Source organism: Andrena cerasifolii, chromosome 7 (genome assembly GCF_050908995.1).
Source record: "Andrena cerasifolii isolate SP2316 chromosome 7, iyAndCera1_principal, whole genome shotgun sequence".
Taxonomy (NCBI): domain Eukaryota; kingdom Metazoa; phylum Arthropoda; class Insecta; order Hymenoptera; family Andrenidae; genus Andrena; species Andrena cerasifolii.
The window spans coordinates 16,604,060-16,626,265 of record NC_135124.1 but is presented as its reverse complement, the minus strand read 5'-3'; the positions used below and the strand labels follow the sequence as shown (position 1 = coordinate 16,626,265).

The window sequence follows — 22,206 nt, the reverse complement described above, 5'->3', positions numbered from 1 at the left end:
GGGTTACAAAAAAGCAGGAAAAACCAGACCTAACCCATAAACAAGCAAGAAAAACCAGACCTAACCCAGGACGAACCCGGTGAAACTAGTAAAAAAGTGGAAAAAATTAGAAAAAAAATTGAAAAAATTATAAAAATTGTATAAAAAACATTGTGGGGGAGGTCTGGGTTACAAAAAAGCAGGAAAAACCAGACCTAACCCATAAACAAGCAAGAAAAACCAGACCTAACCCAGGACGAACCCGGTGAAACTAGTAAAAAAGTGGAAAAAATTAGAAAAAAAATTGAAAAAATTATAAAAAATTGTATAAAAAACATTGTGGGGGAGGTCTGGGTTACAAAAAAGCAGGAAAAACCAGACCTAACCCATAAACAAGCAAGAAAAACCAGACCTAACCCAGGACGAACCCGGTGAAACTAGTAAAAAAGTGGAAAAAATTAGAAAAAAAATTGAAAAAATTATAAAAAATTGTATAAAAAACATTGTGGGGGAGGTCTGGGTTACAAAAAAGCAGGAAAAACCAGACCTAACCCATAAACAAGCAAGAAAAACCAGACCTAACCCAGGACGAACCCGGTGAAACTAGTAAAAAAGTGGAAAAAATTAGAAAAAAAATTGAAAAAATTATAAAAAATTGTATAAAAAACATTGTGGGGGAGGTCTGGGTTACAAAAAAGCAGGAAAAACCAGACCTAACCCATAAACAAGCAAGAAAAACCAGACCTAACCCAGGACGAACCCGGTGAAACTAGTAAAAAAGTGGAAAAAATTAGAAAAAAAATTGAAAAAATTATAAAAAATTGTATAAAAAACATTGTGGGGGAGGTCTGGGTTACAAAAAAGCAGGAAAAACCAGACCTAACCCATAAACAAGCAAGAAAAACCAGACCTAACCCAGGACGAACCCGGTGAAACTAGTAAAAAAGTGGAAAAAATTAGAAAAAAAATTGAAAAAATTATAAAAAATTGTATAAAAAACATTGTGGGGGAGGTCTGGGTTACAAAAAAGCAGGAAAAACCAGACCTAACCCATAAACAAGCAAGAAAAACCAGACCTAACCCAGGACGAACCCGGTGAAACTAGTAAAAAAGTGGAAAAAATTAGAAAAAAAATTGAAAAAATTATAAAAAATTGTATAAAAAACATTGTGGGGGAGGTCTGGGTTACAAAAAAGCAGGAAAAACCAGACCTAACCCATAAACAAGCAAGAAAAACCAGACCTAACCCAGGACGAACCCGGTGAAACTAGTAAAAAAGTGGAAAAAATTAGAAAAAAAATTGAAAAAATTATAAAAAATTGTATAAAAAACATTGTGGGGGAGGTCTGGGTTACAAAAAAGCAGGAAAAACCAGACCTAACCCATAAACAAGCAAGAAAAACCAGACCTAACCCAGGACGAACCCGGTGAAACTAGTAAAAAAGTGGAAAAAATTAGAAAAAAAATTGAAAAAATTATAAAAAATTGTATAAAAAACATTGTGGGGGAGGTCTGGGTTACAAAAAAGCAGGAAAAACCAGACCTAACCCATAAACAAGCAAGAAAAACCAGACCTAACCCAGGACGAACCCGGTGAAACTAGTAAAAAAGTGGAAAAAATTAGAAAAAAAATTGAAAAAATTATAAAAAATTGTATAAAAAACATTGTGGGGGAGGTCTGGGTTACAAAAAAGCAGGAAAAACCAGACCTAACCCATAAACAAGCAAGAAAAACCAGACCTAACCCAGGACGAACCCGGTGAAACTAGTAAAAAAGTGGATAAAATTAGAAAAAAAATTGAAAAAATTATAAAAAATTGTATAAAAAACATTGTGGGGGAGGTCTGGGTTACAAAAAAGCAGGAAAAACCAGACCTAACCCATAAACAAGCAAGAAAAACCAGACCTAACCCAGGACGAACCCGGTGAAACTAGTAAAAAAGTGGAAAAAATTAGAAAAAAAATTGAAAAAATTATAAAAAATTGTATAAAAAACATTGTGGGGGAGGTCTGGGTTACAAAAAAGCAGGAAAAACCAGACCTAACCCATAAACAAGCAAGAAAAACCAGACCTAACCCAGGACGAACCCGGTGAAACTAGTAAAAAAGTGGAAAAAATTAGAAAAAAAATTGAAAAAATTATAAAAAATTGTATAAAAAACATTGTGGGGGAGGTCTGGGTTACAAAAAAGCAGGAAAAACCAGACCTAACCCATAAACAAGCAAGAAAAACCAGACCTAACCCAGGACGAACCCGGTGAAACTAGTAAAAAAGTGGAAAAAATTAGAAAAAAAATTGAAAAAATTATAAAAAATTGTATAAAAAACATTGTGGGGGAGGTCTGGGTTACAAAAAAGCAGGAAAAACCAGACCTAACCCATAAACAAGCAAGAAAAACCAGACCTAACCCAGGACGAACCCGGTGAAACTAGTAAAAAAGTGGAAAAAATTAGAAAAAAAATTGAAAAAATTATAAAAAATTGTATAAAAAACATTGTGGGGGAGGTCTGGGTTACAAAAAAGCAGGAAAAACCAGACCTAACCCATAAACAAGCAAGAAAAACCAGACCTAACCCAGGACGAACCCGGTGAAACTAGTAAAAAAGTGGAAAAAATTAGAAAAAAAATTGAAAAAATTATAAAAAATTGTATAAAAAACATTGTGGGGGAGGTCTGGGTTACAAAAAAGCAGGAAAAACCAGACCTAACCCATAAACAAGCAAGAAAAACCAGACCTAACCCAGGACGAACCCGGTGAAACTAGTAAAAAAGTGGAAAAAATTAGAAAAAAAATTGAAAAAATTATAAAAAATTGTATAAAAAACATTGTGGGGGAGGTCTGGGTTACAAAAAAGCAGGAAAAACCAGACCTAACCCATAAACAAGCAAGAAAAACCAGACCTAACCCAGGACGAACCCGGTGAAACTAGTAAAAAAGTGGAAAAAATTAGAAAAAAAATTGAAAAAATTATAAAAAATTGTATAAAAAACATTGTGGGGGAGGTCTGGGTTACAAAAAAGCAGGAAAAACCAGACCTAACCCATAAACAAGCAAGAAAAACCAGACCTAACCCAGGACGAACCCGGTGAAACTAGTAAAAAAGTGGAAAAAATTAGAAAAAAAATTGAAAAAATTATAAAAAATTGTATAAAAAACATTGTGGGGGAGGTCTGGGTTACAAAAAAGCAGGAAAAACCAGACCTAACCCATAAACAAGCAAGAAAAACCAGACCTAACCCAGGACGAACCCGGTGAAACTAGTAAAAAAGTGGATAAAATTAGAAAAAAAATTGAAAAAATTATAAAAAATTGTATAAAAAACATTGTGGGGGAGGTCTGGGTTACAAAAAAGCAGGAAAAACCAGACCTAACCCATAAACAAGCAAGAAAAACCAGACCTAACCCAGGACGAACCCGGTGAAACTAGTAAAAAAGTGGAAAAAATTAGAAAAAAAATTGAAAAAATTATAAAAAATTGTATAAAAAACATTGTGGGGGAGGTCTGGGTTACAAAAAAGCAGGAAAAACCAGACCTAACCCATAAACAAGCAAGAAAAACCAGACCTAACCCAGGACGAACCCGGTGAAACTAGTAAAAAAGTGGAAAAAATTAGAAAAAAAATTGAAAAAATTATAAAAAATTGTATAAAAAACATTGTGGGGGAGGTCTGGGTTACAAAAAAGCAGGAAAAACCAGACCTAACCCATAAACAAGCAAGAAAAACCAGACCTAACCCAGGACGAACCCGGTGAAACTAGTAAAAAAGTGGAAAAAATTAGAAAAAAAATTGAAAAAATTATAAAAAATTGTATAAAAAACATTGTGGGGGAGGTCTGGGTTACAAAAAAGCAGGAAAAACCAGACCTAACCCATAAACAAGCAAGAAAAACCAGACCTAACCCAGGACGAACCCGGTGAAACTAGTAAAAAAGTGGAAAAAATTAGAAAAAAAATTGAAAAAAATATAAAAAATTGTATAAAAAACATTGTGGGGGAGGTCTGGGTTACAAAAAAGCAGGAAAAACCAGACCTAACCCATAAACAAGCAAGAAAAACCAGACCTAACCCAGGACGAACCCGGTGAAACTAGTAAAAAAGTGGAAAAAATTAGAAAAAAAATTGAAAAAATTATAAAAAATTGTATAAAAAACATTGTGGGGGAGGTCTGGGTTACAAAAAAGCAGGAAAAACCAGACCTAACCCATAAACAAGCAAGAAAAACCAGACCTAACCCAGGACGAACCCGGTGAAACTAGTAAAAAAGTGGAAAAAATTAGAAAAAAAATTGAAAAAATTATAAAAAATTGTATAAAAAACATTGTGGGGGAGGTCTGGGTTACAAAAAAGCAGGAAAAACCAGACCTAACCCATAAACAAGCAAGAAAAACCAGACCTAACCCAGGACGAACCCGGTGAAACTAGTAAAAAAGTGGATAAAATTAGAAAAAAAATTGAAAAAATTATAAAAAATTGTATAAAAAACATTGTGGGGGAGGTCTGGGTTACAAAAAAGCAGGAAAAACCAGACCTAACCCATAAACAAGCAAGAAAAACCAGACCTAACCCAGGACGAACCCGGTGAAACTAGTAAAAAAGTGGAAAAAATTAGAAAAAAAATTGAAAAAATTATAAAAAATTGTATAAAAAACATTGTGGGGGAGGTCTGGGTTACAAAAAAGCAGGAAAAACCAGACCTAACCCATAAACAAGCAAGAAAAACCAGACCTAACCCAGGACGAACCCGGTGAAACTAGTAAAAAAGTGGAAAAAATTAGAAAAAAAATTGAAAAAATTATAAAAAATTGTATAAAAAACATTGTGGGGGAGGTCTGGGTTACAAAAAAGCAGGAAAAACCAGACCTAACCCATAAACAAGCAAGAAAAACCAGACCTAACCCAGGACGAACCCGGTGAAACTAGTAAAAAAGTGGAAAAAATTAGAAAAAAAATTGAAAAAATTATAAAAAATTGTATAAAAAACATTGTGGGGGAGGTCTGGGTTACAAAAAAGCAGGAAAAACCAGACCTAACCCATAAACAAGCAAGAAAAACCAGACCTAACCCAGGACGAACCCGGTGAAACTAGTAAAAAAGTGGAAAAAATTAGAAAAAAAATTGAAAAAATTATAAAAAATTGTATAAAAAACATTGTGGGGGAGGTCTGGGTTACAAAAAAGCAGGAAAAACCAGACCTAACCCATAAACAAGCAAGAAAAACCAGACCTAACCCAGGACGAACCCGGTGAAACTAGTAAAAAAGTGGAAAAAATTAGAAAAAAAATTGAAAAAATTATAAAAAATTGTATAAAAAACATTGTGGGGGAGGTCTGGGTTACAAAAAAGCAGGAAAAACCAGACCTAACCCATAAACAAGCAAGAAAAACCAGACCTAACCCAGGACGAACCCGGTGAAACTAGTAAAAAAGTGGAAAAAATTAGAAAAAAAATTGAAAAAATTATAAAAAATTGTATAAAAAACATTGTGGGGGAGGTCTGGGTTACAAAAAAGCAGGAAAAACCAGACCTAACCCATAAACAAGCAAGAAAAACCAGACCTAACCCAGGACGAACCCGGTGAAACTAGTAAAAAAGTGGAAAAAATTAGAAAAAAAATTGAAAAAATTATAAAAAATTGTATAAAAAACATTGTGGGGGAGGTCTGGGTTACAAAAAAGCAGGAAAAACCAGACCTAACCCATAAACAAGCAAGAAAAACCAGACCTAACCCAGGACGAACCCGGTGAAACTAGTAAAAAAGTGGAAAAAATTAGAAAAAAAATTGAAAAAATTATAAAAAATTGTATAAAAAACATTGTGGGGGAGGTCTGGGTTACAAAAAAGCAGGAAAAACCAGACCTAACCCATAAACAAGCAAGAAAAACCAGACCTAACCCAGGACGAACCCGGTGAAACTAGTAAAAAAGTGGAAAAAATTAGAAAAAAAATTGAAAAAATTATAAAAAATTGTATAAAAAACATTGTGGGGGAGGTCTGGGTTACAAAAAAGCAGGAAAAACCAGACCTAACCCATAAACAAGCAAGAAAAACCAGACCTAACCCAGGACGAACCCGGTGAAACTAGTAAAAAAGTGGAAAAAATTAGAAAAAAAATTGAAAAAATTATAAAAAATTGTATAAGAAACATTGTGGGGGAGGTCTGGGTTACAAAAAAGCAGGAAAAACCAGACCTAACCCATAAACAAGCAAGAAAAACCAGACCTAACCCAGGACGAACCCGGTGAAACTAGTAAAAAAGTGGAAAAAATTAGAAAAAAAATTGAAAAAATTATAAAAAATTGTATAAAAAACATTGTGGGGGAGGTCTGGGTTACAAAAAAGCAGGAAAAACCAGACCTAACCCATAAACAAGCAAGAAAAACCAGACCTAACCCAGGACGAACCCGGTGAAACTAGTAAAAAAGTGGAAAAAATTAGAAAAAAAAAAGAAAAAATTAGAAAAAAACAATAAAAAACATAAGAAAAACTCATGAAAAGTATAAAAAAATAATAAAAAAACATAAGAATAGTATAAAAAAGTATAAAAAAACATGATTGTAAACGAATAGCGACTGCTGAATTTGTAGAAACTTTTAAAATGTGTACCATCTGCTGAAATTGTACAAATTTTTTAAATGTGCACGACTGCTGAAATTGTAGAAATTTTATAAATGTGTACGACTGCTCAAATTGTAGAAATTTATTAAATGTGTACCTTCTGCTGAATTTGTAGAATTTTTTAATTGTGTACCGTCTGCTGTAATTGTAGAGATTGTAAACGAATAGCGACTGCTGAATTTGTAGAAATTTTTAAATGTGTACCGACTACTGAAATTGTAGAGATTATAAACGAATCGCGGCTGCTATAATGTAGAAATTTTTAAAATGTGTATCGACTACTGAAATTGTAGAGATTATAAATGAATCGCGACTGCTGTAAATGTAGAAATTAATAAAATGTGTACCGACTACTGTAATTGTAGAGATTATAAACGATTCGCGACTGCTGTTAATGTAGAAATTTTTAAAATATGTACCGACTACTGCAATTGTAGAGATTATAAACGATTCGCGACTGCTGTTATTATAGCAATTTTTAAAATGTGAACCAACTATTGAATTTGTAGAGATTATAAACGATTCGCGACTGCTGTAAGTGTAGAGATTGTAAACGAATCGCGACTGCTATAATTGTAGAACTTTTATAAATGTGTACGACTGCTGCAATTGTAGAAATTTATTAAATCTGTACCTTCTGCTGAATTTGTAGAAATTTTTTAATTGTGTATCGCCTGCTGTATTTGTAGAGATTGTAAACAAATAACGACTGCGGAAATTGTAGAAATTTTTAAAATGTGTACCAACTACTGAATTTGTAGAGATTATAAACGATTCGCGACTGCTGTAATTGTAGAAATTTTTAAAATGTATACGACTGCTGGATTTGTAGATATTTTATAAATGTGTACGACTGCTGAAATTGTAGAAATTTTTAAAATGTGTACCGACTACTGTAATTGTAGAGATTATAAACGATTCGCGACTGCTGTAATTGTAGAAATTTTTTAATGTGTACCGTCTGCTGCATTTGTAGAAATTTTTAAATGTGTACCGACTACTGAAATTGTAGAGATTATAAACGAATCGCGACTGCTGTAAATGTAGAAATTTTTAAAATGTGTTTCGACTACTGAAATTGTAGAGATTATAAATGAATCGCGACTGCTGTAAATGTAGAAATTTTTAAAATGTGAACCGACTACTGTAATTGTAGAGATTATAAACGATTCGCGACTGCTGTAATTGTAGAAATTTTCTAAATGTGTACATAGTCCTGCAATTGTAGAGATTGTAAACGAATCGCGACTGCTGTATTTGTAGAAATTTTTAAAATGTGAACCGACTACTGTAATTGTAGAGATTATAAACGATTCGCGACTGCTGTAATTGTAGAAATTTTTTAAATGTGTACATAGTCCTGCAATTGTAGAGATTGTAAACGAATCGCGACTGCTGTATTTGTAGAAATTTTTAAAATGTGTACCGACTACTGTAATTGTAGAGATTATAAACGATTCGCGACTGCTGTAATTGTAGAAATTTTTTAAATGTGTACGACTGCTGTATTTGTAGAAATTTTATAAATGTGTACGACTGCTGCAATTGTAGAAATTTATTAAATGTGTACCTTCTGCTGAATTTGTAGAAATTTTTTAATTGTGTACCGCCTGCTGTATTTGTAGAGATTGTAAACAAATAACGACTGCTGAAATTGTAGAAATATTTAAAATGTGTACCAACTACTGAATTTGTAGAGATTTTAAAAGAATCGCGACTGCTGTTAATGTAGAATTTTTTAAAATGTATACGACTGCGGAAATTGTAGAAATTTTTAAAATGTGTACCAACTACTGAATTTGTAGAGATTAAACGATTCGCGTCTGCTGTAATTGTAGAAATTTTTAAAATGTATACGACTGCGGAAATTGTAGAAATTTTTAAAATGTGTATCGACTACTGAAGTTGTAGAAATATTTAAAATGTGTACGAACTACTGAATTTGTAGAGATTTTAAAAGAATCGCGACTGCTGTTTATGTAGTAATTTTTAAAATATGTACCGACTACTGTAATTGTAGAGATTATAAACGAATCGCGACTGCTTTAAATGTAGAAATTTTTTAAATGTGTAGCGTCTGCTGTAATTGTAGAGTTTGTAAACGAATAGCGACTGCTGTTATTGTAGCAATTTTTAAAATGTGTACCAACTACTGAATTTGTAGAGATTATAAACGAATCGCGACTGCTGTAATTGTAGAAATTTTTAAAATTTGTACGACTACTGAAATTGTAGAAATTTTTAAAATGTGTCCGACTGCTGAAATTGTAGAGATTGTAAACGAATTGCGACTGCTGAAACTGTAGAATTTTTTTAATTGTGTATCGACTGCTGTAATTGTATAGATTGTTAACGAATAGCGGCTGCTGATATTGTAGAAATTTTTTAAATGTGTACCGACTGCTGAGATTGTTATACCTTTATCACAGACGTGGTATATATATACCTCGTCTGTGCCTTTATGGAACTGTATTTTTAAAGAGGAGTAATTCAGAATGCGATACAAGTAAAAACATGAAGATTGCTTTATCTTTTGGAAACCTAAAAAGCCGAACATTCTTCTCTGTTCTCTTGCTGCAATTAATCGCACTGCAGCACGGCATTTTAATTCCGTTATTCCTAAAACAAAAATTCATTACCACATTTTTTTTATTACAATAACAATTAATTAATGAATATATTTCACGCGGATTTTACTACCGAATCTATCATAGCTACCCTAAATACCGTACTTCAATACGTTTTAGCCATGAAGTAAGAGTACTCTTACTCCATGGTATTTGTTTTCCCTCCGCAGAGGACCGAAAATGGCGTATGCGCATACTCACCTCTTTCGTGCTCTACTGAAGTGGGAGAATTCTAGAGAATCCTATGTGCCACCAACGCCACCAATGCACGCATAGATTGAACCGGAACGGTTTTCTCTGCAGTGTATGCGCATAATGCGTGAATTGAAACACACTCTAACATCATACGGTGAATTGTGAGGTTACGACCGAAGGATTTTTAAAAGCAACGAACGAGTCACGTATCGTTTAGTATGTAGCGTTATCAGTTTTCGTTGAAAACATTGTTGGTGACGACCGTTAATGGCAGGCCCCGGTAAGAGCACGAGAGAGGTTCTGTTGTCTCTTGTCGACGACATCGAACTGATAGCAAAGTAAGAGACACGCGAGTCAACTACCAAATACTTGGAGTGTTTAGAAATAATTGCGTCGAACTTAGCTTTTATTTCTCTCTTCTAACCTTCTATCCTTCTCTGTTCTTCCACGCACACAGAGAAATGATAGAAAACACGATAGCGCAGAAGCCTATGAAGCTCTCCAGCGAGGAACACGCTCAGCTCACAGAGTTATTGATTGCTAAAGATGATGAACTAAAAGCTACCCTAAAACGAGCTGCCGAGCAAGCAAAAATTAATTTAAAGATGGAAGCCTCAAGGGCCGAGGTGGAAAGACAAGACCAAGATATTCAACAATTGCAACGGCAACTTAAAGAGGCTGAACAGATTCTAGCTACCGCCATTTATCAGGCAAAGCAAAAATTACGATCCATTGCTCGTGCCAATAAAAGACCCGTGTCGTCGGAGGAGCTGATCAAATACGCGCATAGGATAAGCGCGTCCAATGCTATTTGCGCCCCTCTTACGTGGCAACAAGGAGATCCCAGGAGACCGTACCCCACTGGTAAGAGGATTTATGTGCTTATATACCCACTTGGAGTCGAGATTAATAGACACAGACGCGTAATGGGTGTGGTGCATTACAGATATCGAAATGAGATTGGGATATCTCGGAAGATTGAGCGATCTGCCTCCAAATGGACAGATGTTAGGCAGTTCTCATTCGGGAATATCGTCCGAGTTGCACAGAGCTGGTCATCCCGTGGGTGGTACGTTTGTGTAAGGTCGATAATAATAATATAAATAATAATAATAATGTTGCGCCGCGAACGCACGCGTTGTTTCAGACCTAACCCCGGTGTCGCAGGCTAATCAATTCGCGTGGCACCCGTCGGGCGAAATTCACATGTCGGTGAGTGGACAAGGAAGCGTTGCTATGAATACTCATAAACAGGAAACGGAGGATGTCGAAGTTATGTCCACGGATTCTTCGAGTAGTTCGTCCAGCGATTCTCAATGAGCCGGCGGCGGTGTCGCGCAACGCCGAGACGGCAAACGCAAAGTTTTACGTGCGACCGAATACGGCCGAAATGTATGGTGTGAGAAACTACAAGTATCTTGCTAGAGATTAGTGCATTCGTTGCAACCATTAATTTTATTGTCGTCTATACACACACGTTTTTCGCTTCAGCGTGTCGGCAATTGGACGCACGAGGCAAACCGAGCGAACAGCTGCCTTCTACATAGGCCCGAGAAGAATACACGGTAGGAAGCGATGCAAGGTTCGAGGGGTGTAATATGCCTCGGTATTTGCCTAAAACGTGAAATAATACCACTTTTATACAAGGTTAAATCACGCATCGGAGAAGGAGGAATTCTTCTATTTTTTTTTTTCATCCGTCTCTTACCGATTGTGCTTCGTCTTTGAAACTCGCTTTTTGGAATAAGACATTTTGGTCGGTGTACGCGAGACCGAACAGCTCGCAATCTGCTCGAACCTTATCTATGTCTTTGTACAATAAAAGGTCTTGTAAAGCAAGTCCTGGGAACGTGAGCACCTTGCTGTTATATCCTGAACTCATGATTCTTAATGCCGCTCTAAACAAATAAAAACGTTAAGTAACGCGTTTCCGGGGCGACTCTTCCGTGCAGCGGATAATATTTTCAACGTACCTCCTTATATTTTGTATGTTGATCATGGCTGCGCAAACAAGTATCGGGGAAAGCTGCCGAATTAGAGAACAAACGCGCGCGTAATTCTTTAGATACCAGGCTAACGATATCTTTGTCGATAGTTGAATATCCACGGACCGCCTAGGAAACAAACAACAACAACACGTAACAACGACAGTGGTAGTCTAGTGGCAAATGATTATCGTCGATGACGATTTAGCGGAAATTTAACTCGAACGTCGTACTTTAAATCCGGTGCAAGGCCTAGCGCCCTTCTCAAAGCTTCCTCGTTACCCATATTCAAAAGAATGTGTATAGCTTCCATTTCTTCGCGGTTGTTGCTCAATGCCAATTTCTCCATAATCTCATCGAGGTTCGACAAATCTGTCTTGTTGTGCGATTTATCATACAGAACCAGTAGATGCGATATGCATTCGGAAAGGTGTTGATTGTTAATTTTTGCATTGAATTCGGAAACTCTTCGATCGCACAATCTGCGATTGTTACTCCAAGTCTGTTACTCCGCTGTTATCGTCGCCCCTCCATAACGAATGGAGGGAATAAAGGGGAAAGAATTACGCGTAACCTTACCTTTGCGCGGAATAAACTAAAAATCGAACGATCGGTTCAAAGATCTGGATACTCATAGAAATGTTGATCCTTTGAATTGCAACGTCTTGTCTCACCGATCTCAAGCGGTCGAAAACAAAATCGTACACGACTATCCAATCGACGTCGGTTCGCGTAGCTATCCTAAAATGTATCGGTTTCTGTTACAATGATTCGCATAACAATTGATGATGTAGCGCAGTGGAAAATGTATTGATTTTATGACCTACTTGTCGAGCAGATATTTAGTAGTCGATAATAACACAGACGCGGGACGCAATTGATTCGGTTCGGTCATAATCACCCCTGCTGCCGAACGGCTGAAGGATTTTATAGTTTTTCTTGGGTCGGCCTTTGGTCGTCTTGCCCCCTTTGTGCTCTCGTCGATTTCGAATGTATGTAGCAAACCTTCCTTCTCCCTCCTTTTTCGCATCCGAGTGATACATGTTTGCCAAATGGTTTCGTCGGCGGCGATTTTGCATTGCACCGACGTACCCGTTCGCGTATATTTAAATAGATGACAGACCGAGAACAAACGGTATAGTTTTATAATTTCTCGTTTCCGAAACGTTAGGAAAAGGAGCGGAGCGGGGGGGGCAACTCGTATAATGAGTAGAGTTGTAACTTTCGAGATACACGGTTTGATAATCAATCTACAACTTGATACTCGACGAACGATTATACGGCTGCGGGTTAGTTGACTAATGATTTTGAAAACAATTTCTCTATTGGTAACGGCGCCGAGTACTATTGCTGTAAATATCACTCTGGAGAGTGCAAATACATATCCCAGAGATTGTTTCGTTAGGTTTCTGTACGTACCTGACCTAACAAGAAATGTCCGAGCGATATATATCTCGCTTCTTTCAAAAAGAAGTAGGCGGGTTCGGGGGAAATCTCCGGAACAAGGATTTCTTGCCTTCTCCGCGTGTTGTCACGATTAAAAAATGTTTTCGCGATCGTGGTATACAGTAGCGCTTTTACTTACATCCAACGTTCCTTCTCCGGACACATTAAGAAACATGTCCCTTGTATGATTTCGGTCATCCTATAAAACTCAATGAAAAATTTTAAGATCGTACAAAATCGTACTCTCTCTCTCTCTCTCTCTCTCTCTCTCTCTCTCTCTCTCTCTCTCTCTCTCGGATAAAAATATGTACTATACGGATCTGTACAGATCCGTTGAACGTACGTATGTGCACCCGTAACGATATACTCAGGGCAGGGCAGGGTGGCGAGGAAACTGGCTACCAGCGGTAGCTATTTTAGAGTGGGGCCGGCTACCCACGTCCACGCATGCGCGCGATGACGTCGCAACCGTCGAACCAATCAACGCCAAGATGAAAATCGCTGAAAAATTCGCCGACTCCAGCGCCAAGCCAAGCCAAGTGAGGCCGCAGCCAACCAGCGTCGACAACCGATTCCCCGGTGACACTTGGCTTGGCGCTGGCGTCGTTTCGTTTCTCATCTTGCCGTTGATTGGTTGACGTCACATGCTTATTCCACCACTGCTATAATCCGCCAAGATGAGAAACGAAACGACGCCAGCGCCAAGCCAAGTGAGCAGTGATGCGAGAATGAGGACGGGTTTCCTCGAGAATTTCCCCCACCACGCGTACACACTACGCCGGAGCTGCGGTCCGTGAGCTCGGCGCTTCGGACAACGTCGGGAAGACGAGAGAGAAAACGAATGTGTGTCTTTCTCTCTCGCTCTTGAAACACTATGATCCAAAGTGAGGTGCAAGCGACACGCGCCGAGCGCGATCTTCTTGAGTGCCTCGAGATACACTTTTCACGTTCCGACATATGTACAATACTCTTGTAATGCAAAAAATTTGGAAAAAATTTTGTTACGGAAATCACGTTTTAAGACCCCCTGATCACGTTTTGACTATTTAGAAAAGAGGTTTTTTTAAATATCTCACAAATATGTTAACACGATTACGTTTAAACGGCAAAATGGATTTCAATGAAACTTTATATTTAAATCTTATATTCTTGTCTTAATATTCTTGATCCGATTATATCGCGAAAAATGATAATTACCCGTTTATGGTTCTTCGATTTTTCAGATATACCATCTGAATTCTACATAAAAAGGGTCAATAAAAATTCTTCTGTAACTTCTTTAACAAAGAAAAATGTACATTCGTAATTTCTTGTTTTCATTTTACATTTCCGTACATTTTATTTGAACTATTTCTATTTTTCAAACCAAAAAATGAATTTTTTTATTAAAAGATGAATAGGTATTTTGATACTGTACATTGGTGAACTTTGTTAAAATTAGAATCCACTTGAGCGAAACAAGATGCTTTGTCAATCTAATAATCTTCTCTGGACAACTTCCAAGCCTGTGCGACCCCTTCGTTTCTATCCAAGCTTGTGCGTCCCTTTCATTTCTGACAATTTAAATGCAATGCAATTTTTTACTACAATATATTATTTTGTACACGCATGGTACAAATTTCCAGAAACTTGATGTTTCACTGTCGAACCTTCTCCGGAGAACTTCAGAGTCTACGATTCTACATAAGAAATCTATTAAAATAATTTTGGCGACTTACCTTATTAATTGAGACAATAATTCAGACTCCTATTTAGTGTAAAACTTGGTGACATTTCAAATTTGGACTACTTACATTATTTGACACTTGGCAGGTTATAAAATTCAAAATAGTTTAGATAGGTATATATATGTACAATGACGGACGACGATTCCTGCCGAATGATTCCCAGAGTCGACGAATCGACGAACGAAACATGTGTTTGTTCATCGGTGTGCGTGTAACGCGTATATACGTATTATGTTTGACGAAAAAATTCCTTGGAGAATCAGAATCAGAAGAAAAACCATATCGTAACTAACAGATCCATGAGACGATATTACGATATCTCTGTTATGCGAGGACCGATTTTATTGAAATTGGTTTTATTCGAAAGCTTATATGCGGTTTACTTAAGAAAAATGCCTTTAAATTTAGGAAATATTGCGGGCGTGATGAGATATTAACGACATAAGTTTCAGGTTAGGTTGGAATGGCTCCGCGACGAGTAAAGGTACACGGTAGCGACAGTCGACATATACAGGGTGTCTTTCCTGTAGTTGGCGTCGAGACGCTACCGCGTCTCTAGATATTCGACCTTGTACTGACATTTTCATGTATCAATTGTAAGTGCATATAGGTATATATTCTGCATACCTATATCCTGTATACATAATAATAATATTCAAAATAAAACTAATTTAATTAATTAAACGAAATAAATAATATGAAACTAGATATATCTAGTTTCATATTATTTTGAACGTCCCAAAAAACGTCCTAATCCGGATCTTTTCTGGAAGTTTTATATATACGTTCTGGTTTGTGAAAACGGACATTTTTAGGACCTCTTTAGGACCTTTTCTGGACGTTCGTGGACGATTCTAAAACGTCCTGAACGTCCGGTCTGGACGTTTTTAACACGCTCCTAAAACGTCCTTGTGCTATCTGGGTTGTCGGGTAACTGAATCCTCCATCGGGCGGACTTACGCGTTCGCTGTTACTTTAAAAACGCCCGCTAGTTTTTTCTGTTACCAAGGTATAAATAAGAATTTCTTTTTGAGAGAGAGAATATCGAAAAATCCAAGTTATATAACTGGCGCTGAAATAGTCGAGCTTACAACCTTTGTACGGTAGAGAGAACATAGACTTTGGGAGGCCTTACGAAACCCTCTATTAACATTTAGCGTCATATAACACGTGAATGCAGGGACCATTAACATTCCACTAAACACACAGGGGAGTTGAAACAGCTGACGAATGATAACACTCGTCATTCTGTCATGAGCAGCGGTCGGTCGGGTACGCAGAAAGCTACGACGGTGCCCGAAACGTGTTTGCATTAGATGCAACAATGGGTGCCGGAGGGAATATCGTGCGAACGTAATTTATCGCGTGTCTTCTGAGCGAGAGCAAAGGCGAAGGGACGTTTGGCCGTGATTCCCAAAGTACATTGATTATTTCGTAACGGCAAGCGCGCTAGAAATCGCCTCGATCCCGAGGACGTAGCTGTCAAACAATGACCTTTTTAATATGAAAGTGACTCGCTGCAAACGGAGAAAATCCCAGCTAAATCCCGGAGAAAGTGAGATTACGAGTAACGCTGATCTTTCTACTTTCAAAGAGTACCACGATGTTCGGAGGCCCGTGAGACGTCTCGCAGGAGTGTTCTTCCAGGCAACCGTGTAACCTCTGACACGTAATGGCAAACACAACTGACTCTATCGCTTGCGGGGGCTTTGTGTTTTATAATAACTTCGATTCGGCCAATTTAGCCAGGGTTGAACTGGTGCGAGTGCCAGAAACGTCCGACAAGGGTAATCTGCGCCTGGCTCGACTTGTCCATCCTTGTCGCAAGCATCTACTCTGTAACTTAACGCGTATTTCTTCACAGATGGATACGAGGTGGAAAGTAAATCGTGTAAGAGCTCGATGTCAGACGACACGGCGGACTACGAGTTCAATTTGTGGACGAAGCACGATTGTCACGGGACACAGTTTCAGAACAACAATAGAACGTGGTTTTACTTTGGCGTTAAAGCCTGTGCTGCCGATGTGTCCGCTAAATTTAATATAGTCAACCTGAATAAGCAGGTGAAGATGTTTAGCCAAGGAATGTGCCCAGTTTTTAAAGTCGTGCCAGGGCACATACACTGGGAGCGGATTCGTGAGAAACCTACCTTCACTGTAAATTTTGTATATACCACAAACGTAACACCCCTCTATATATTTAAGACAGAGTAACGATTGTAAATGTTTCAGCTGGATCAGGAAGGCAGTGATTTCACGCTGTCGTTCGTTTATAATACTCCTGAAAATCGTAAAGCTGTTACATACTTTGCGTTTACGTACCCCTTCTCTTACACCGACTTACAAAACTATCTGAGAAGAATCGAATCGAGAGTAGCGAAACGGACGGTGACGGGAACAGATGATGTTTATTATCACAGGGAGTGTGCAATAAAATCCCTGGAAGGGCGGAGGATGGATATTTTAACGATAAGTTCATTTCATAACATATCAATGGAGAGAGAAGAGAGACTGAGTAATATGTTCCCTGAGAAAAATGAGCAAAGACCTTTCAAATTTTGGGATAAAAAAGTATATAGCAGTAGGGTAAATGTACCGGTAGTTGAAAACTTTTCAGAAGAACGTGAAAAAAGGTTTTTAGATAGTTACACTTCTAAACAACCTTATTTTTCACATTTTTCTGAAAAGTTGTCAACTACCGGTACCTTTACCCTATATCTCGGATTCTGTGTAAAAATCGAATTCGGATGGATGTTAACGGAGATGTACGTTCTAGGTGATTTTTATTAGCGCGAGGGTCCACCCAGGAGAGACACCATCCAGTTTCGTCTTCAATGGTTTTCTTAATTTCCTTGTAAACCGTGACGACCAAATTGCAATAAACCTCCGTCGCCAGTATGTGTTCAAATTGATACCAATGCTCAATCCTGACGGTGTAGCCAGAGGTCACTACCGAATGGATACGCAAGGAGTGAATCTCAACCGAGTCTACCTTAATCCTTCTTTGAAGGACCACCCAACGATATATGCCGCGCGAAATTTGATCAGGTAATAAAGCGAATCCAACGTTTTAACTGCTTCATCCTACTGGGATCATTAAACTATGAAAAAATTACTTCCAAGGTACTATCATTACTCGTACCGACTGCCAACAGAGGACGAAGTTTCAAATGGGAGTTTGACACACGAAGAAAACACCTTGACCATCATTGACTCTACCTGCGGGATTACGAATATAGTACGCGACACGACAACAAGGTTGCTCCAACAGGTGATTAATGGAAGATATAATTGGAAGAGATTTGCACGAAAATACTAACATATATAGTACCCGCAGTAGCGAATGTCTGTTTTCCTTCCTACTGATATTCCTACAATAGTATACCGCGTGCGGCCCTGGGTGCCGGGGCACCAAAGACCGCCGCTACTCGAGTATTTAATTTACGACCTCGCTATATCTTTGCGGGTACTATACTAACCGATGTGTGATTTCAACCGAATAGATTAGGAACAGAATAAGTACTAACCAGTAACTTTAACGATAGGTAACACTTATGACATTAGATGAGAAAGGTAAAGATGAACCGGAACTTTTTCAGGACTGTACGTCGTCGAAAACGAACCTGGATGACATGCCCCAGGGTATGATATTTAGCATTGAATTATACAACGTGATCAGCAAAATTCTTTTACTTATTTGTACGCATTATGTGAAGGTGATGGAGAAGATCTGTGTAATACACCAGAAGAGAGTGCTAATTCTGTAGAACTTAAATCTGCTAAAAAGACTTATACAGCTGTTGGAATAGGGCAGTTACCCAAAGAGGAGTCTGGATTGTATTTGTACGTCGATCTTCATGGTCACGCCTCGAAGAAAGGCGTCTTTATGTACGGAAACTACTTTGACGATCCGGAAGACACGATAACGTGTATGCTTCTACCGAAATTGATGTCAATTAACAATCCGAACTTTCATTTCACCTCGTGCAATTTCACGGAGAGAAATATGTACATTATGTAAGTTTCATTAATGCATTATTGGTCGTCTTAATATTCTGTATTTTATGCAATGAAGTTGTTCGTGCAGAGATAAAAGGGACGGTATGTCGAGGGAAGGATCAGGACGCGTAGCTGTGTACAAATTAACTGGTCTGATACGCAGTTACACACTCGAGTGTAACTATAATTCTGGACGTTTAGTAAACACACTACCAGCAAGGGTCCGTGACGGCGTAAGCAAAACCCTGGCCCACATATTCGTCCCACCGAAATACACGCCATCCGTTTTCGAAGCGGTAAAATATTTTACAGTTCATAAGGAATCAACATAATCCGATTTGCTTGTTCAAATAATTTAATGATTAATTATTCGTCTCACTGTTTACGCAGGTTGGAGCGGCATTAGGTCCCTCGATTCTTGACCTTTCGAGTAACAATCCTAACAGTCGACTGCCAAATAGTCAGTATCGTTCTTTAAGGGGTGTAAAGTCCTATTTAAAATTAGCATACGTGAACAATCTTTCAACGCCATTCGGCAAGTCTCTGCATAAGGTAAATTTCGATGTCAGTAACGAGAGTGAAATCTCGGCTGTTGATATAAAACAGTGTGTACTCTCTTAATTTATAATACCATTAGCTTGGTACGCTTTCGTATATTAATACCAAGACACATTAGTGCCTGAACAGAACTGCACTTTATGTCGCTCATGAAAAATGTGGGAGAGAGATTTTATATGCATATAAATTGTATATTACGTTATTTTAACGACATTAAACTGTATATTCTTGTTCTTTCTTTTACATTAATTCTTACGAGGGAGGATATCTATGCTAATGATACTATGACTCGTAGCACGTTAGGTATTTACCGTTTTTTTTTTTTAGATACGCGACTATCATAGATCCTGCGAAAATTGTATTATATCAAACTAATGGGTCTTCCATCTAATACGTATGCATGACAATAATGTTTTGGTATACTTTCGTACAAAGGTTTATGAGAAAACTGTTTATCTACTCGTTTCTTGCAGATTTATATTAGATAATTTAATCGTAACTACGAGGTGTGCGTAAAATACATTTACAAAGAGCTTAGACGTTGTGCTTTATTATATTAACAAAAGTACAATGCGTACGTGCAATTTTTTTCATAGCATAATTGTTTTTTGACTTTTTGTCGTGCAAATTCAGTATCTGAAATGTAAAGACTGTACAATTTTTGTATAATTTTATACTAGAATTAACCGATCGAGTATTGATTACACGATGCTAATGCTTTTACTTTTAGCACGGAGTGTATCTCTCTTATTTTTTATTCTTCTTTTTTTTTGTTTCTCTCCTTGTTTCTTTTCCTATCAGTATTCGATGCACTCTAACTCCGGCGATAATGGACAAGTGCACTTAAAGTAGCGTCACATGCACTTAAAAATTGTTTGATGGTGTGAGCGTTAGAATGGAGTACACGTATATGTGGAACTAACGATATCGTATTTCTTTAGCGAAATGCAAAGAATAGCGGTTTAGACGATTGAGCCGTGAATCTCTGGGTGGCGGAGTCTTTTCACGAAAGATGCGCAGATTTCGAAATCAGAGTTTAATATCGAACTTTATAGAAATTTCACATGTTTGCGTCATTGGTAGAACGAATGACAATAATTACAGACGTTTCGGATCTTGCAAAGTTAATTTATTTATTTATCATTCGAAATGATAAAGTCGAGTATCTTGTATAGTTTTTAACTGTTTAAAAGAGGCGTGCACTATGCATGTTTGTCACAAGATCAAATACGAATGTGTGTTGTACCAACGGTCTATACAGTTATTATTGAAATGGAAACAACGAACGCAGTAATCGTCGGTTGAAAAGCATAGATCGAGGATAATAGAATACTTATTGTCACGTCTTTCATCATTCAGATGTAAATGCCATCGTAAATGGGAGATGGTATTATTGTATAAATTCATGTATAGAAATCTTCTGATGTATCCTATTATAACACACGCGTATGTACACACACACATGAATACACACACATGTCCCATTGTTTTAATAAATGTACAGTATTTTTAGCGGTGATTTATTTACCTTATTTTTATTTTACTCCTGCTAATCCTGCGGTCCTACAACTGTGTCTCTAACATATTAAACACGTTTCTCCCGAGAGTAGTAGGGTGCGCGGGATTAGGCCTAAGCCAGTGAACCGAAAGGAAATGTCTGTATTCTACTGTGGTATATTAAATATTGTTTCGCATCTCAAACATGTTATCCTTAGGCATTCGTCTAATACGACTGAGAAATAGAATAGAATAGAAAGCCAAGAAATTAATCTCTCTCTCTCACAAAGTGTCCTGTATCTTGTATACCAAAGAATGCGAGCAAAATCATATTATGCGTTCAGAAGACCTTGATTTAAATCCGCGCTTTTATTCACAGGACGATAACGGTATCGTGTACCAAGATTCTTACAATTTAAAGGAAATCGAGTCCCGAGTAAGCGTCCCTTCGGTTCAGGCAAAAACCTCAATGAAGAGTGACACGAACCTTGTGAAAAAGCCATGCATCATTCGTCGCACCACGTCCCTTTACACCGCAGTAAAGAGAATAAGAAGTAACAAGAAACCTCGACAAATAAGTCGTAGGCCCTTAAAGAATCAGTGTGTTAATAATATACAGAACAATGTGAAAGTCCCTGCGCTTAGATCAGAAAGCGTGGTGAAACCTCTTTTAAAGACCGCTGAAAGCCGATTAAGGAACTCTAACTTTGGATGCATAAACGATCCATTGGGGCCTGAAGCGAGGGACTGCCAATATGCGAATGAAAAATTAGCAAAGAACAAGTCGCCGAAAATAGCACTGTCTTCTGAAGAAACAGCAATGGTGAAGCACGGAGCGAAGAGATTGAAGATCATCTCTGTGAAAGTTAATAAAGCCCGCCCGGAGGTCGGGGAATCCTCCAGCATCGCACAGGAAACGCCAAAGTTCCCACCGAAGCCATTATTTCTGTGCAGCAAACAGAACGCGAAAGGGACTTCTAAAGCAATTAAAAACCACTGTCAGAGCGTAGAACGCAATAAGTCGAAGTCTTCCAAATCAAAGGACGCTACTAGAAGTACCATAGTAGTGGAGAACTTATTAAATAACGAGGGTGGAGGCAAGATTCTAAATTAAATTAGTCCACAGATTTGCGTTAATGTGGCAGGGCAGTACATTAGCCGTTAGTTGCAGCTCTATAATTCCTTTTAGTGTTAAATAGTGTTACTACGCTGTTGAAAGAATAAGACATGGTTCTTTTTTATTTTCCAAGAGTGTAAAATTGGAAGCTATTAAGAGTTACACGTGATTAAAATATTTTGTCCTCGAGAGATGTAAGATAATGATATTAATTTATCTAATACCGAGTCTGATGTATGATAAGTTCGCTCTGATTTCAAATTCTAGCGTATCTTTTCTTCCCTGCGCTTAAATTCTCGTATGAATACCTATATGCCGTGTATGTATAAATTTCGGGCTCTATTATATTGTTTATGTGAAGAGAGGAAGTAATAAATGTCGATGTATACCATTAAAGATGGAACATAACCAATAAGTATTTAAAAATTCAAGTTATTGGCGCGCATCGATTCTAGATC

The 22,206-nt window shown here is 37.5% G+C and overlaps 3 protein-coding genes across 9 annotated transcripts; 2 read left to right on the top strand and 1 right to left on the bottom strand.

Moving 5' to 3' along the window:
- Nucleotides 1-9,544: 9,544 nt before the first annotated feature.
- Med4 (mediator complex subunit 4) lies at nt 9,545-11,258 on the top strand. Of its 3 annotated transcripts, none has more exons than XR_013086050.1 (5): nt 9,545-9,757; nt 9,877-10,283; nt 10,366-10,488; nt 10,567-10,811; nt 10,911-11,258. XR_013086050.1 is itself a non-coding variant. In XM_076816897.1 (4 exons), the coding sequence occupies exons 1-4, from the start codon at nt 9,687-9,689 to the stop codon at nt 10,737-10,739; spliced, it is 774 nt and encodes a 257-aa protein (XP_076673012.1). In that variant the 5' UTR covers nt 9,545-9,686; the 3' UTR covers nt 10,740-11,258. The 3 variants fall into 3 exon arrangements, 1 of the variants encoding a protein (XP_076673012.1); XR_013086049.1 differs by having other exon boundaries at nt 10,567-10,816; XM_076816897.1 differs by having other exon boundaries at nt 10,567-11,258.
- LOC143371585 (SAC3 domain-containing protein 1) lies at nt 10,842-13,258 on the bottom strand. 2 transcript variants are annotated; one of them, XM_076816895.1, is made up of 8 exons: nt 13,194-13,258; nt 12,990-13,049; nt 12,232-12,423; nt 11,984-12,145; nt 11,638-11,886; nt 11,393-11,533; nt 11,128-11,317; nt 10,842-11,033 (listed from the first exon to the last, which is right to left on the bottom strand). In XM_076816895.1, exons 2-8 carry the CDS (start codon nt 13,046-13,048, stop codon nt 10,959-10,961), a joined length of 1,068 nt encoding a protein of 355 aa, XP_076673010.1. In that variant the 5' UTR covers nt 13,049; nt 13,194-13,258; the 3' UTR covers nt 10,842-10,958. The 2 variants fall into 2 exon arrangements, with proteins under 2 accessions (XP_076673010.1, XP_076673011.1); XM_076816896.1 differs by lacking the exons at nt 12,990-13,049; nt 13,194-13,258 and adding an exon at nt 12,824-12,970.
- A 2,191-nt stretch (nt 13,259-15,449) lies between these two features.
- LOC143371583 (cytosolic carboxypeptidase-like protein 5) lies at nt 15,450-22,174 on the top strand. 4 transcript variants are annotated; one of them, XM_076816887.1, is made up of 11 exons: nt 15,450-15,586; nt 16,172-16,364; nt 16,442-16,734; nt 16,810-17,148; nt 17,354-17,625; nt 17,701-17,848; nt 18,123-18,219; nt 18,294-18,594; nt 18,665-18,872; nt 18,967-19,128; nt 21,011-22,174. In XM_076816887.1, exons 2-11 carry the CDS (start codon nt 16,250-16,252, stop codon nt 21,743-21,745), a joined length of 2,670 nt encoding a protein of 889 aa, XP_076673002.1. In that variant the 5' UTR covers nt 15,450-15,586; nt 16,172-16,249; the 3' UTR covers nt 21,746-22,174. The 4 variants fall into 4 exon arrangements, with proteins under 4 accessions (XP_076673002.1, XP_076673001.1, XP_076673004.1 ...); XM_076816886.1 differs by lacking the exon at nt 15,450-15,586 and adding an exon at nt 15,652-15,995; XM_076816889.1 differs by lacking the exon at nt 15,450-15,586 and having other exon boundaries at nt 15,654-16,364; nt 18,177-18,219.
- Nucleotides 22,175-22,206: the final 32 nt, after the last annotated feature.